At 47.8% G+C, this 12,538-nt stretch overlaps 2 protein-coding genes across 2 annotated transcripts; one reads left to right on the forward strand and one right to left on the reverse strand.

Annotated features, from left to right (window-relative positions):
• Positions 1-773: 773 nt before the first annotated feature.
• Positions 774-8,938, reverse strand: BKA67DRAFT_575695 (phosphatidylinositol 3). Its single transcript, XM_046103518.1, has 12 exons — positions 8,172-8,938; positions 7,468-8,117; positions 7,142-7,413; positions 6,687-7,094; positions 6,466-6,630; positions 6,322-6,418; positions 5,796-6,272; positions 5,496-5,744; positions 4,182-5,438; positions 3,660-4,134; positions 3,122-3,605; positions 774-3,068 (listed from the first exon to the last, which is right to left on the reverse strand). The coding sequence occupies exons 1-12, from the start codon at positions 8,782-8,784 to the stop codon at positions 836-838; spliced, it is 7,380 nt and encodes a 2,459-aa protein (XP_045955263.1). The 5' UTR covers positions 8,785-8,938; the 3' UTR covers positions 774-835.
• A 407-nt stretch (positions 8,939-9,345) lies between these two features.
• On the forward strand, positions 9,346-9,765 carry BKA67DRAFT_522101 (cytochrome c oxidase assembly protein COX16-domain-containing protein; the record flags this gene model as incomplete). Its single annotated transcript, XM_046098345.1, has 2 exons — positions 9,346-9,612; positions 9,685-9,765. The coding sequence occupies 2 exons, from the start codon at positions 9,346-9,348 to the stop codon at positions 9,763-9,765; spliced, it is 348 nt and encodes a 115-aa protein (XP_045955264.1).
• Positions 9,766-12,538: the final 2,773 nt, after the last annotated feature.

Raw genomic sequence — 12,538 nt, forward strand, 5'->3', positions numbered from 1 at the left:
TAAGAGCTATGGTCGTATGTGTACTGAATCACAACAATCTGCAGATATAATATTGACACACGATCCCGATCAAGTATACATAATCAAGCACCAAATCGATGTTAGATTCATATTGTTAATAAATATACATAAGCTATATTTTACGAATCGGAGTAGAATATAAGGTTATACAATAGTCTTCTTTATAGCATAACGAAGGGGGAAACTCTCCACTCTATATCGAGGAACATAGAAAAGAACAAGTCTTGCACCTTATCGCGTGACTCAAAACAGTCGTAAAATACTAGGAAAGGCTGATGTTTATTAATAAGCTGGTTAAGGCTTTCGAACGACACCTGGGACATGGCTTGTAAGGCCCCCAAGAGCTAAGCTGAACATTTTTTATACTATAAGATTATTGATTCATAGTAAAGTTTGCCTCGAGAGTGAAGAAGGCGATAGCTAAACTCTTCTGTAGCTCCTGGGAAAGATCCAGGTGACGAGAGGGTGTCGTGTATCAGTGGGAAGAGGGCAACTCAGCGATACGATCATTTTTTACCGTTGTCCTTTCACAGACACCAGTCTGCGCAGAAGGCGGCCTCAAAAGGATCAATATGCGGAGAGGGAGAGAAGCAAATCTAATACGGTGGGCCAGTAATCTAAACCTGAATCCAAGACAGCCGACGGATTGGGAGAACATTTGCAGATCATCACGAGTTACGTCTCATGCTCATAGAACACCCATGCAAGATGGTAGACAGCAGCAGAGAGCGAGAATGATCAGCAAACAGAAATTTGTTGAATAAAAGTTATCCTCGTCAACCGATTTTTGGGGACTTCTGAGTCTTCCCTAAAACTACAAGAAAGGACACCATCCGATGTACATAGCAGCCAAATTCCTCGGGTTGACTGCTTGCTTCACGAGCTCCTCAACCTGACCTTCCACGCTGAGGGGGATGCTTTCATTTGGCAGCAAGCCCTTCACCTTCCGCTTGATATTTTCTACCACAGCGGGCGGGCTCATCTTGACGATCTCATGCTTCCGCTTTTTATCCTTCTGCAAGTCCAGTGTCGGGTCATATATGAAAGCCTCCAAGATGGTCATCAAAGTCTCTTCTTGTTGTCTGAGAATGCTCAAAGTCAGCTCGGAGCACTTCCTGAAAGGCCCCTCGTAACCGTGAACACCCATAGCGGCTACCATGTTGTGTGTAAGACGGAATGGAACTCGTTCCGGTTGGGCAAAAGTCAGGCCTTTGTCGAAAAGACAATTGAAATCCACATGGAATACACCACCGTTGCCCTCTTCTAGAAGCACGTTCTCACCATGCCGGTCTCCCAATCCCAAGATTGTGCCGACCATTGACATGACAGCGCAGGAACGGGTGTACCTCAGCCTAGCAGCGAACCAAGCCGAGGAATTGGGAAATTGTGAGATGAACCAGTAAGGGAGAACAGGAGGGAACATCCCAAGCACTGAGTCAGTGAAAATTTTGGTGTTCTTCTCGTTCATGGCCGCATCCTTCATCATCTGGGCAAGAGAGTTGTAATTAGGAACAATCCCGCGTGACCGGTAGATGTTCAGGAGGATATCCCGAAGGGTTTTTAGACCATCGATCCACTCAATAATACCGCACTCTTCATTAAGCGGTGTTACTGCATAAGTCTTGATGTATAACTGCCGTCTACTGGACTCGGCGTCTCGCTTGAGAGAGCGATTGATCATGCCATTGAATTCCATTAGACGTTGGTCTGTTCTCAGGTCATCTTTTGGCTTGATTAACAACATGTAATTTTTGCCATCCGAACCCCGAGCCGTAAGTCGCCGGGGTTTGGCCAGTGACCCCAAGACCAGGACTTCATCCAAGAAACTATCAATGGTGACGACATCTCGCGAGAAAGCTTTGTGCTTCTTGACATTGTCCGTAAGCGTGGGCAATGTGGCTGTAAGACAAGCCTCTACGGGCACGACCAGCGGACACGGACAGCAATTGTGGTTGAAATTCAGATCTCGCGTAATGCTGGCATGTGTCGTTCTGTTGCTTTGAAAGTCACCGTTGTTGCAGGCCAGAAGTAATTGATGTGCAAGCTTCTCACCCTTCCGCAGCAGTGACTTGAGATCTCCCAACCCGCCTTCCACTTGCTTCGATTGGCCTTTAAGCTTCTGTAAGATCTGTTGTCCGCGAACTTTGCGTTCAGTTGTTGTCTGTTTGGACGTCAAAATAGCGAACAGGCTCCACAGAGCTTGCCGAGGATGAGCCTCAACCACCTTGATGATGATTTGTTCTAAGAGTTGGAAAACACTCTCATTCGGATGAGCAATACGAGCGACGATTTGCGGGAGTGCCGTGTAAAATATGTAGGCCGGCAGGCGTTGCAAATACTTGTACAGGTATGTGTGCAGCGAATTGAGTTGTGTCTTTCTTCGATGATAGAGCTCGCGCGACAAGGAAACTTTGCCTTCGGGTGCTTTATCAAGTTGAGCGCCGAATTCCAGCCAGAGTGTCAAAATTCTCGGCAGGGTTTGATAAAGATATTTGGTGCCGTAGTTGAGCGATCGGATGTAGTTCTCGATCACTAGCTTCACTGTTTCACCTGACAGGTACTCGTCGCTTTGGTTGTCTGGGTCCAATGCCTTTTCTGACTCCAATACCTTCTTGTAGTGCCGTCCAAGGTAATAGTGCCCCTTTTCCCACTGGCCAAAATTCTTGGGAACATTCTGATACTGTTGTCTCAGAGCGCCAGCATGGGTTTGCCCAGCATTGTCGAGCCATTTTGCTAGTAACAATTGCGCTCTGGCTATAGTCATGTTCTGTTGCGACTCGGCATTCCTTTCAGATGAATCCCCGTCGTTGCCGAAACTTCGACCGGATAGAGTGCTGGAAGATATGGCACTCCGGAGTGTTTGAATGGCTTTTCGATTATGGCCCTGTTTCCATAGTATTCGTGCGTTCTCAATTGTAGCATTACTGTCTCCAAGCTGAGATGCATGAATCACTGCGTTAAAAGACTGGTGTAGCGAGTTCGATTTTCTGGCAAGTCGTGCGCTGGTTAACCACAAAGAAGATATGTCTAAATCACTGAATCGTGACCTGTAGACTGTAAGCGGAAAAGCTGAGAACTTCACTGTTCTTTGATGACTTACCTGCATAATTCCATAGCTGCCCGCCTGATACTGAGGACATATTGTTTATCATTGACATAGGATCCGAGCATCTCGAGTCGTCTTTCCAGCGACTTCAACACTTCTTGTGGATGCTGGCTTCCCTCGTTATTGAGACCCGCTATAAGCTCAAGATCGGTGAGTACATGACATCTGAGCAGTGCTTCATGGCAGGCATGTAATGATGATGTTGCAGTAAAGGTCATAGTTGAGCTGATACGATCGCGCATGATGAGCAACTCTTCAATAAATGCCTTGGTTGAGCCCTTGTCCAGGTGGCTCAGTGCTCGAGCCACAGCCACATTGAAATTTTCGGTAGGGTCGCCTTGATATCTAGCGATAAATTTCCTCATGGTCTGCCATCTACCAGTAGCCCACGATGCTTCTACAGCATACGGTACTATCCGGTTAATTGTGGTTACAGCAGTGTGCTTTTCGATGCCCTCAACGTAGTTCAACAGAACATCTGCACAAAGTTAGACTAATTTTGAGTTGCCAAGAGAGGGTGGATACTACTGACCATGTTGTCCTGATTCCTTGAGACATGTTAAAAGCTCGATCTGCACATCGACATTCTCAGGATCTTCGGCCAGTCTAACTTCGTACCATGTCTGTGCTGCAGTCCATCTACCGGCCTTGCGATGACTCAAAATCTGTTGATTTATGTCAACTACGCGTAGATGGGCCGAGATGCCTTCTAGCCCATCCGGTTCATCAATCTGCGCATAAATATCCTGAAGTCGAAGTAGTAGGCGCTCCCTTTCGTTGCTATTTCCCTTCACTTGATCAACCTCGCGAATATGCTGCTCAAGATGGAACAAAGCTCTCGAGTATGATTTACAATCAACTGCCCGCTGTGAGATAAGCTCTGCTGGAATCGAGTTGAGAAGAATCTGCACTCGATCGATCCAGGCGACATCTTGGGGTGTTTGACTTTGTCTACTTCGCTTAATCTGAAGCCACCGTGTGGCATAGTCAAGAACGCGAAAAACGGCCTGGGCCTAGTTAGTTAACTCTTTCTTGTGATGGGTCGGCTTCTTACCTCGTAGTACAACTTCGTATCTTCTCTTTCGCCGTATGAAGCTTCTTTAGGAGGTTCGTATTGCAAGACCTTAAATAATTCACCAAGGATGTTCGCCTTTACGTCTTCCGTGCTTTCGTCTCCCATAATCACATGGAGAACAAGAAATGGAAACAAGAACTCGGCTATGGAGAGGTCCTTCAACTTAATGACACGACAAAGCGGATCGAACACATAATGTGTAAATCCACTCTGCGGTCTCTGAAGCATGTCAAGTGTGAAGTTGCGCATCCAGACTCCATAGGGCCTCCCTGATCGGAAAATTGGATATTCTGCGTACTGCCGCGGCATAGATTGCAGCTTATACCTAGAGGTCAAAAAAGGGTATAGAACCTCTCGCGCGCCCTCTGAAATTTGGGTGTAGCGACGGTAAATACGATCGGCATCTGTCTGTTTGGGATCGCCTCTGACTGGGTGTTGATTCATTTTGATCGCCGCAGGTATGTCGATCCTATCTAACAACTCCTGCATTGCATAGGACAGAAGGCCTTGGAAGCTACTTTCGGTTGCGGAAAGGAACGCATTCACCATGACATCCTCCAAAAGGACCATGACAAAATCACTAACCTCGTGAGCCTGGCAAAAGTTGTGTTCAACTAGGATTTGTCTCTCGGTCCTGACCGTCTCTACGCGGTTTGGGTCGAGACAGCCGAGAAGCCCTAAGCTCTGTGTACAAAGACGACTGATCTCGCCTCCATCTGTAGCGTACTTGGAGGAGCAATCGAGCAGAGCGCGGGCCAGTGTTGATACTACCGAGTCCGGCTGCTCACTAATGGCTGAAGCTTGAAGATACGCTTGTTGTCTCTGTAGATAAGCAGCAAGCTCTCGTAAAGCTTGGAGTACAACGCCGGAGTTTTCATGGCCCACTCTCTCAGCAAGAAGATGAAAAGCTGTTCTGCTATCGACGGGTTTCCGAAGCTCGTTGAGCTTCTTCTCCACATCGGACAAAGCATTTATGTGACCAAGAGAAGGTAGTTTGCTGATCATATCTGCCAAAAGTACTTTGTACTTCTCCACTAAAAACTCGATTAACTTCCGGCAGCGCAGGTGTGTTGTGTCATCGAAGGCACTCCAGTAGTGGCTGATAATGAAGAACGTCGTCTCAATTAAAGCTTCAACATCATCCTCATCAAGATAGAACACCATCGCCGCCCAGCAAGAGAAGGCCGCTGTACGTAGTTCATCGTGCGACATACACGACAAGATACAGGCAGATATCTATGGCAATGTCAACCCACAAACCATTTAGCAAAAGAAAAGAAGAAATAAACTCACCTGGGGCCTGACCATTCGTATGTTCTTCCTTCCCATTCGGATCAGCTCTTCCATTGCTTTGATGGCACGCTTTTGTTCCTCAAGAACGGAACGACCGTCAGGAGACTGGTTGAAAATCTCAGTGAGAGAAGAGACCAAGCCGAGAACCTGGTCTGTAAGAAATATACTGGTAAGTTGATTCTTTTTCTGTTTGGCTTCGCCCGTTGCGTGGTAGTATAGCTTGACCATCAGATCAAAAGCGTTTCGTATCTGAGCATTGAGTTAATCGAAGTGTTTTTTTACATATTCAAGATTCCTTACATGAGTCTTATGGATTTCCTCTGCCTCGCCAGCAGCTTTCAGGAGTTCCAGACCTATTAGAACAGGTTCCAACAAGATCAGCTCACCAAGACTGAATCCCTCGAAGTGTTGAGATATTTTTCGGAGAAGTGCAATAGCATTTGCTTCGACATCTGGTACTTCCTGGATAAGCAGTAGAGCCATGATAGGTCCGATATTGTTCCTGTCCAAGCATGGTTGCCAGGAAGCTTGCTCCATTCGCGCTAGGGCGATTTCGTGTATGGCATCCTGCTTCTCTCGGAGCACGAGCCACGGAAGTGCTTCTCTTTGGATTGACCTTAGAAATTCGGGAATAGACAGCTCGAGTAAATCGGCAAGCAAACGTGTAGATCTCGGTTTCGTGGGGAGGTCTTTCGTGGCTGAGAAAGCTATACTTTTCCAAAAAGGTTCAAACAACTCCCTTGGAGATACGTTTCGGGCACGGGAGAGATTGGAGATCTATGCCATAGTGTAAGTATACGCACATACATATTTTCACATAACCTACCTCATCGAAGGTTGCTGCTGGAATCATTGCACTGCCGTGGCTTAAGTAGTCAACCAGTTTGACGAGGACGAGATTGAGTTGATCATCAGGGACCACACTATTCTCTGTTAGCTAATATTGTTAAGGCAGAGGGCCCATGCTTACCGTCCTACATGAGACCATGCCATGATACATGTTTCAGCAAGATGAGGCAAGTTCTGATCCGAGACAGAGCTGAGAGCTTGGAGTACAAATGCTCGGTTTCTGTGGATAATGCTGGCAAGAGAGTCGTCCCCTGTGGAGCTTCGAAGAAATGATGGTAACGTCCGGCTATATAACATTTAGTAGAGTCTTCCGCATGTATTTGCAAAGATGGTTCGACAAACCTTGCTGCTATTCTGAGATCGCGATTCGAGCTTGAAAGAGATTTCATACACCAAAGACCCACGCTCGATGTCTCCATGTCCAGCAAGACCGGATCGTGCGAATGCGCTGCAATCCGTCTTAATGCATGCATAGCTATGATGCGTGGACGTCGCAGCCCGTTGAAGTTCGGGGTTTCCACCAGGATCTTGAAAATATCAAGCTGTGCTGATTTGACTGCGTGATCGAGACATATTGGCTTTTGTTGCCACAGAACTCCGGTTGTACAAAACACACAATCGAGCCTAGAGGCGTCTACTGTCCCTGGCGAGCGATCTAATGATAACGTCCCGTCTATAGCACAAGAAGCATATCCTACAAGGTCGACCACGGAGCACTGTTCCACTTCGCTTAACTGAGAGAACTTATTACTGGTCCCTGTTAGCACTAGGCAATACAACGAGCTCGATTAACACACTTAATAGCAGTTCCCAGTTTTTCATAATTTTCACTATGCTCTTCTCCGAGAAGTCGCCATAGAGTGCTTAATATGTGTTTCAGAGGTTGCTGGATTGGTTGGACTTTCCGACGCTTGGCCGACTGGTCGACAGTCGGCGGTACAGAAGAGGAAATTCCAAGTTCCCCAAAGAGGCTACATAAGTTTTCGTTCTGAAAGGAATTTGAAGGGTTGGGATCAGCTTCATCCGGCGAAATTCCGTGCGAGCCACGCCGTAAATAGTTGAAGCATTTCTGTAGCTTAGTTAGCATAATGCCCAGCGATCTGCTTCAAGAATCACACTATACCCATAGATCAGTTTCCGGCACTACAAGCTCGCCTTGCGCTGCTAGTTTCTCTAAGGTAGGAATCAACCGCAGTGCAACTAAGTTTGCAGTGGGCCTATGTTCAAGAGACAAGGCGGCCAGGGTAAGCAGGACGGAGCAGAGCAGTTCGCTGGCCACCTCAGGATCCTGAACTACTAGAAGCAAGCGGCCGAAACGCTCTGTCGCTTCGATCGCTAGGGAAACAAGCAGTGATAGTCCTTTCCGCCTGAGGCTCGCATCGAAATCTGGGTAACAGCGAAGGACTGCAGTCAGGCGCAAGGTAGTTTGGAGAGTAGAAGGCAAGATGCTAAGGCAGACAGCTTCCCATTTGATCCGGTTCTCATATAAAGCTAAATACGAGTCTAAAAGCCATGGAATATGTTCCGTAGGTGAGATCATATTCTGTACAGAGTGTTGAGAGCAAGCGATATTGGCCACAATAGTGAGGAGACTCGACGCATGCCGGATGGCATCTGAAGCTGTGTATAACTCAAAAATACACTGTTGGTGAAGATTTTGTGGTTGTTTTTTTATCAAGGTCTCCAGGAATGAGTCCCGCGGAATAGGCAGGTGGATGATACCATCTCTTTTAGGCGAGGAAGACCGAAGGACAAGCAGATGGTCCGAGATGGCTAGTTACCAAGTTGGTTAGTTACACAGACCCTGCTTAGGCCAATGCCACTTACCTCTGATGATGTGCCGAATATATCGCAGCAAGTCTGAGAAAAGTGGCCATAGTGATGTAGTCTGAGAGATGACAATGCATATGTCCTGTAGCAGCCCTTCAATAACTCCAGTAAGTGCTAAACACCGCTCGCGGCCGAGCATCTTCAGCACTTTTGGCAGAATCCATAACCATAGTGGCTCCTGGCCGCGGAAAATAAATACTTGTTCGGATGAACAATACAAGAGCACTGTAGGTGTTTCCTTAATCGTTACTCGTAGGAAGTTAACGGCCCTCAAAGCTTCCGTGTTCAAGAGGGATGTGTCAGCAAAGGGGTCATCCCATCGGAGGCTTTCAAGAACCACACGAGCATAGACATATATCAACATGTGATTATGCTCGATGCGTTCAGCAGCAGTAGCCAACAGCTCAGGTTGATCTTTGACTTTCTCAATCGTAGCGAACAACTTCTTTAGCTCGGCTGTTTCATCAGGCCGTGAGGATCTTGTGGATGCTGAGATGTTCTCCACCAGTTGTGCAGCAAGTGTCGATGGCGGGGGGCCATTTAAGAAGGAGCCATTGACAGCATTGTCTCGATCATGGAGAAGACTTCGTCCATGTGAAGTAGGAGCCATCTTCGTCTTTAAGGGTCATCACCCACAAGGTAAGATGCGAGAGGCAAGGATATTCTATCGTGTAGAGATCAATGTGCTTGCTTGGGCGCGTGTGATTTGCATTACGCGCCTTTGGCACATATTCTTGCCTCGCGAAGTCACGTGGTGTTTCTACTTTTCGTCTTCCAGTGCCTACTTTGTACGGAGTACGGATTAGGTAAAGTTTAATGGCGGGGCGGTTCACTCTTAGCTAGCTCGCTCTCTTAGCGCGCTCGCGGCATCCGGCCTCATACAAGAGCCGTCGGCCGGACTCGCTGGATCCGGAGAGACCTCAGCTTCTCCCTTGCGAAAGAAAGCTACCTAATCGTCTCTGTCCATAATGGTACGAGCTCCAAGCTGATGTCACCAAAGGAGCGCGACCAAAACCTCGACATCCTACAAAGCACAAGCACGTCTCCAAGCGCCATCAATCACTCTGTAAAGCACTACTGTTACTACGACTACGGCATCGTCTCTCAAGGGCCTAGAGATCTGGTGCCACGCAACCGCAATCTACACATACGTAAATCTCGTTCCATCGCAATGACTGTTTTTCAGAACAAGAAATTCCGCGGCGCATCGGACGCCGGCACATTCGCAGCCAAATACCGTGCTGCAATGGCGAAGCGCCCTTTTCTCCTCTTCGGCCTACCGTTCATGTCTGTCATTGTCGCCGGTTCCTTTGTCCTTACCCCCGCCGCCGCTGTTCGCTACGAGAAACACGACCGCAGGGTCCGGCAGATGACTCGGGACGAGGAGCTTGGCGTAGGGAAAGGAGGTCGCAAGGTCAATATGAAGGATGAATATTATGTGAGTTCGCGGCGCAACATGTCCAATGTGCTTGCTCGTCAACTAATTTTGGATTTTCTTTTCCACTTACAGAGGCTGGCTGCAAAGGATTTAGACGAGTGGGAACAGAAGCGTGTCAAGCGACTCCCCGGAGAAAACGACGGTCTCCTCTGAGTCCTTTGGGTTTACAGATCAAACAGCACTAGAATACATCATGAACGAATCTTACAGTACGACAGCTCAACACTACAATAGCTACGTTGGTCATGAATCATGTTCCGCTGCGGATGCCGCCGATATGACAACTTAGAGCCGCCAAGCGTATGGCTCGCAGCAGCATCAACCTTGTTCTCATCCGAACAATTCCGTGCACGACGCAGGCAGGCAAGTCGTAGGGAGACCAATCAGTGTCGAACTCGATCTCAGCCTTCGGGGCCGATCCACATACTATGTTGAAGAAATAGGGCTGATTAGAGATTTGACGCCAGGCCGATCGACACGCAACCAACCACCACCGGCTGCACTTGCTCCTACACTCACTCCTGCGCATCCTGTGCCTGCCGATTTTGTCGGGAAAATGAAGATGTCAGAGTTTGGAACTACAGTGAGCGTATGGAGCCAGGCTAGACCGTTGAGTGGATTGGAGAGGTTTGTAATCAGTTTTGGGGATGAAATCTGGCGAATGTGCGGTGTTAAGTTCATTACGAAGATGTCTTCATGGGAGTAAGTTATTCGATAGTTTCATGTTTTTCTGAAACATTACCGCGCGTGGGGATTTTTGACGACTATAGGTTGTAATGTCGACAAATAATCCATTACAATGTCAACAGAAACCCTATAACATGCCACGCCACGCATGTTTCGCAACAACTTCACATTTCCTGGGTTGAACTCAGAACCACGTGCTTCCCCGAGAAGGTTCGTGGCCAGTCGCCTGATCGCGGCTTGACTTCCGTGCCTCCTGTTTTGTGCAAGTTGTTCCATAGTTTACTGTTAAAAACCATGTCTCAAAATGAAACCAAACGGACGGAAATCGTAATAGATCTAGATATCACTTTAATCGTAGTGTTGACGGTTCGCTATCCTACACATCTCCAGGCTCTAGACTCCCAAGGACTGCGCAGCTAATCGACACGTTTTTCCGTCTTCGCACCATCGTACGAGTCAAGTCGTATCTACGAGGTCATGATGAGTAAGATCTCGGTTTGACATGCCCTACAGTTATGCCATGCAGTCTGTACTTGGTACGTGCAGTAACTGTTAACGCAATGCACGATTTATCGTTCGCAAGAATGCAAACACCGTGGGGAGCATTGGTCTAGACTAGGTGTCAAACTAGCTGCCGCAGCGCTAGACCATATCTTGTATGGCTCAATTAAGATTGACTTTGGGCTTTTCTTTTACTTTTTGTCTTTGCTAGGGGCGTTTTCAGCTCTTTGATCCATTGGAAGTTATGTGCCACGCCGCAACTACTCGGTTCTCCGGCGCGGGACGCTGGAATCTTTTAGCCACAGAGATGCCGTGAGTGTCGAGTCCAAGCCTGGCATCTTGGGCAGCAGGGCAGAAGGCCAAACTCTGATTCTTCGTATCGACTTAGCAAACGTGACATGCCTACTAGATTACGAGCAATGCCTAGTTCGTCGTAATTATTCAGCAACAAAACAGCCAGTCAAAGCGTTGGAATTCTACCCTCTACAATTAGTATACGAAACCATGTGGGTATGTTCTGTTACTATACCTATGTAGTAAGAATCCGGCTCCAGGTAGCTGGAGATTTCGGCTTAGAGTCACGCCGGTACTTGTGCAGGCTCAGGTTGTCAGCAAATCAGGCTTGCGTTAAGAAAAGACAAGGGTAAACCGGGAAGCATGGAAGAAAAAAAAGCAAACGATTCCATACCCCATGACTTCGTACCCAGGACACATGATTGCACAGAACAAAGCAACCAAGAATAAATCCCTGTCATCCGGAGATCTGGGCGGAATGCAGGTTCGCTTACCACGCGTCCGCGCTTTGCATTGCATCCTCATCAACCGCTCACAAATTTCTGCACAAGCATTTGTCGTCCGAAATCTGGGAAGATTTTATGACGGTAAAGTTTATGATATGACTTCTGTTAATTGAAGTGACGCAACAGTAACCTCCGATCTTTCCTGCTTAGCTCATTTACGAAGGATTCTTGTTTCATCAGCCATTGGCTTGCCTTGTACGGATTGTGGCTTGAAGCAACTGCCCTGAATAGACTTGATCGCCACCCCGCCATGCGATTCCTGATCTACAGATCAACCAAGCCGATGGAATCATAGGTGTTTGCTCATCACCCCCTCGGAGCGGCAATCCTGCCTTGTTCTGCCTGCCCAACACTGTCAGACTTGATCAATTTCTTCATCAGATTTGTGTCAAGGCCTCCGGAGGTTTGGCACCCTCATGCTGTCGAGCTACGACTTACTCCGTCCTTAGCTCGTTCACCGTGTTGCATCACGAACGGCGAATCCCTACTCCGCCCCTCTCCGAGGTACTTAGAGGAAATCTTATGACCCAATCACGGCGTGCAGGGACCTAGGTAAAGCTTGGTGCCTGGCATTCTATCGGGCGCTCCTGTGAGATTTTTCACTTTCGCGCGAAAAGAAAACCCACTCTCACATTCCACTCTGCACACCATCAGCAACGTTCCGGCCTTGGTGCTGAGACGCTAGGTCTTATTCAATGACAGGCCGGTGACAGACTGTTGCACGACTACTACTGCGCACAACGTTATCCATTTCCTGGACTGGGCGCAAGTCACTGCAAGTATGACGCATGCGTTCGTGGGGTGACCGGGTACTATGCCGTGAATTGAGTACATGCTCTCCGTCGGTGCATTAAGCTTTTGCCTTAGGCAAAGTGCGAACCGAATCTGCAAGGCACCGGGTCCAATGTACTATATCTTGCTTATTGAGGATCTCTGAT

This window comes from Truncatella angustata, assembly GCF_020726525.1.
Source record: "Truncatella angustata strain MPI-SDFR-AT-0073 chromosome Unknown BKA67scaffold_7, whole genome shotgun sequence".
Lineage (NCBI taxonomy): Eukaryota > Fungi > Ascomycota > Sordariomycetes > Amphisphaeriales > Sporocadaceae > Truncatella > Truncatella angustata.

Coding starts and splice junctions, on each gene's coding strand:
- BKA67DRAFT_575695 (XM_046103518.1), bottom strand. CDS start 8,784: ATGGCTCCTACTTCACATGGACGAAGTCTTCTCCATGATCGAGACAAT. Junction 7,095..7,141: donor AAACTGGGAACTGCTATTAA/GTGTGTTAATCG, acceptor AACAGGGACCAG/TAATAAGTTCTCTCAGTTAA. Junction 3,069..3,121: donor GCAGCTATGGAATTATGCAG/GTAAGTCATCAA, acceptor TACAGTCTACAG/GTCACGATTCAGTGATTTAG.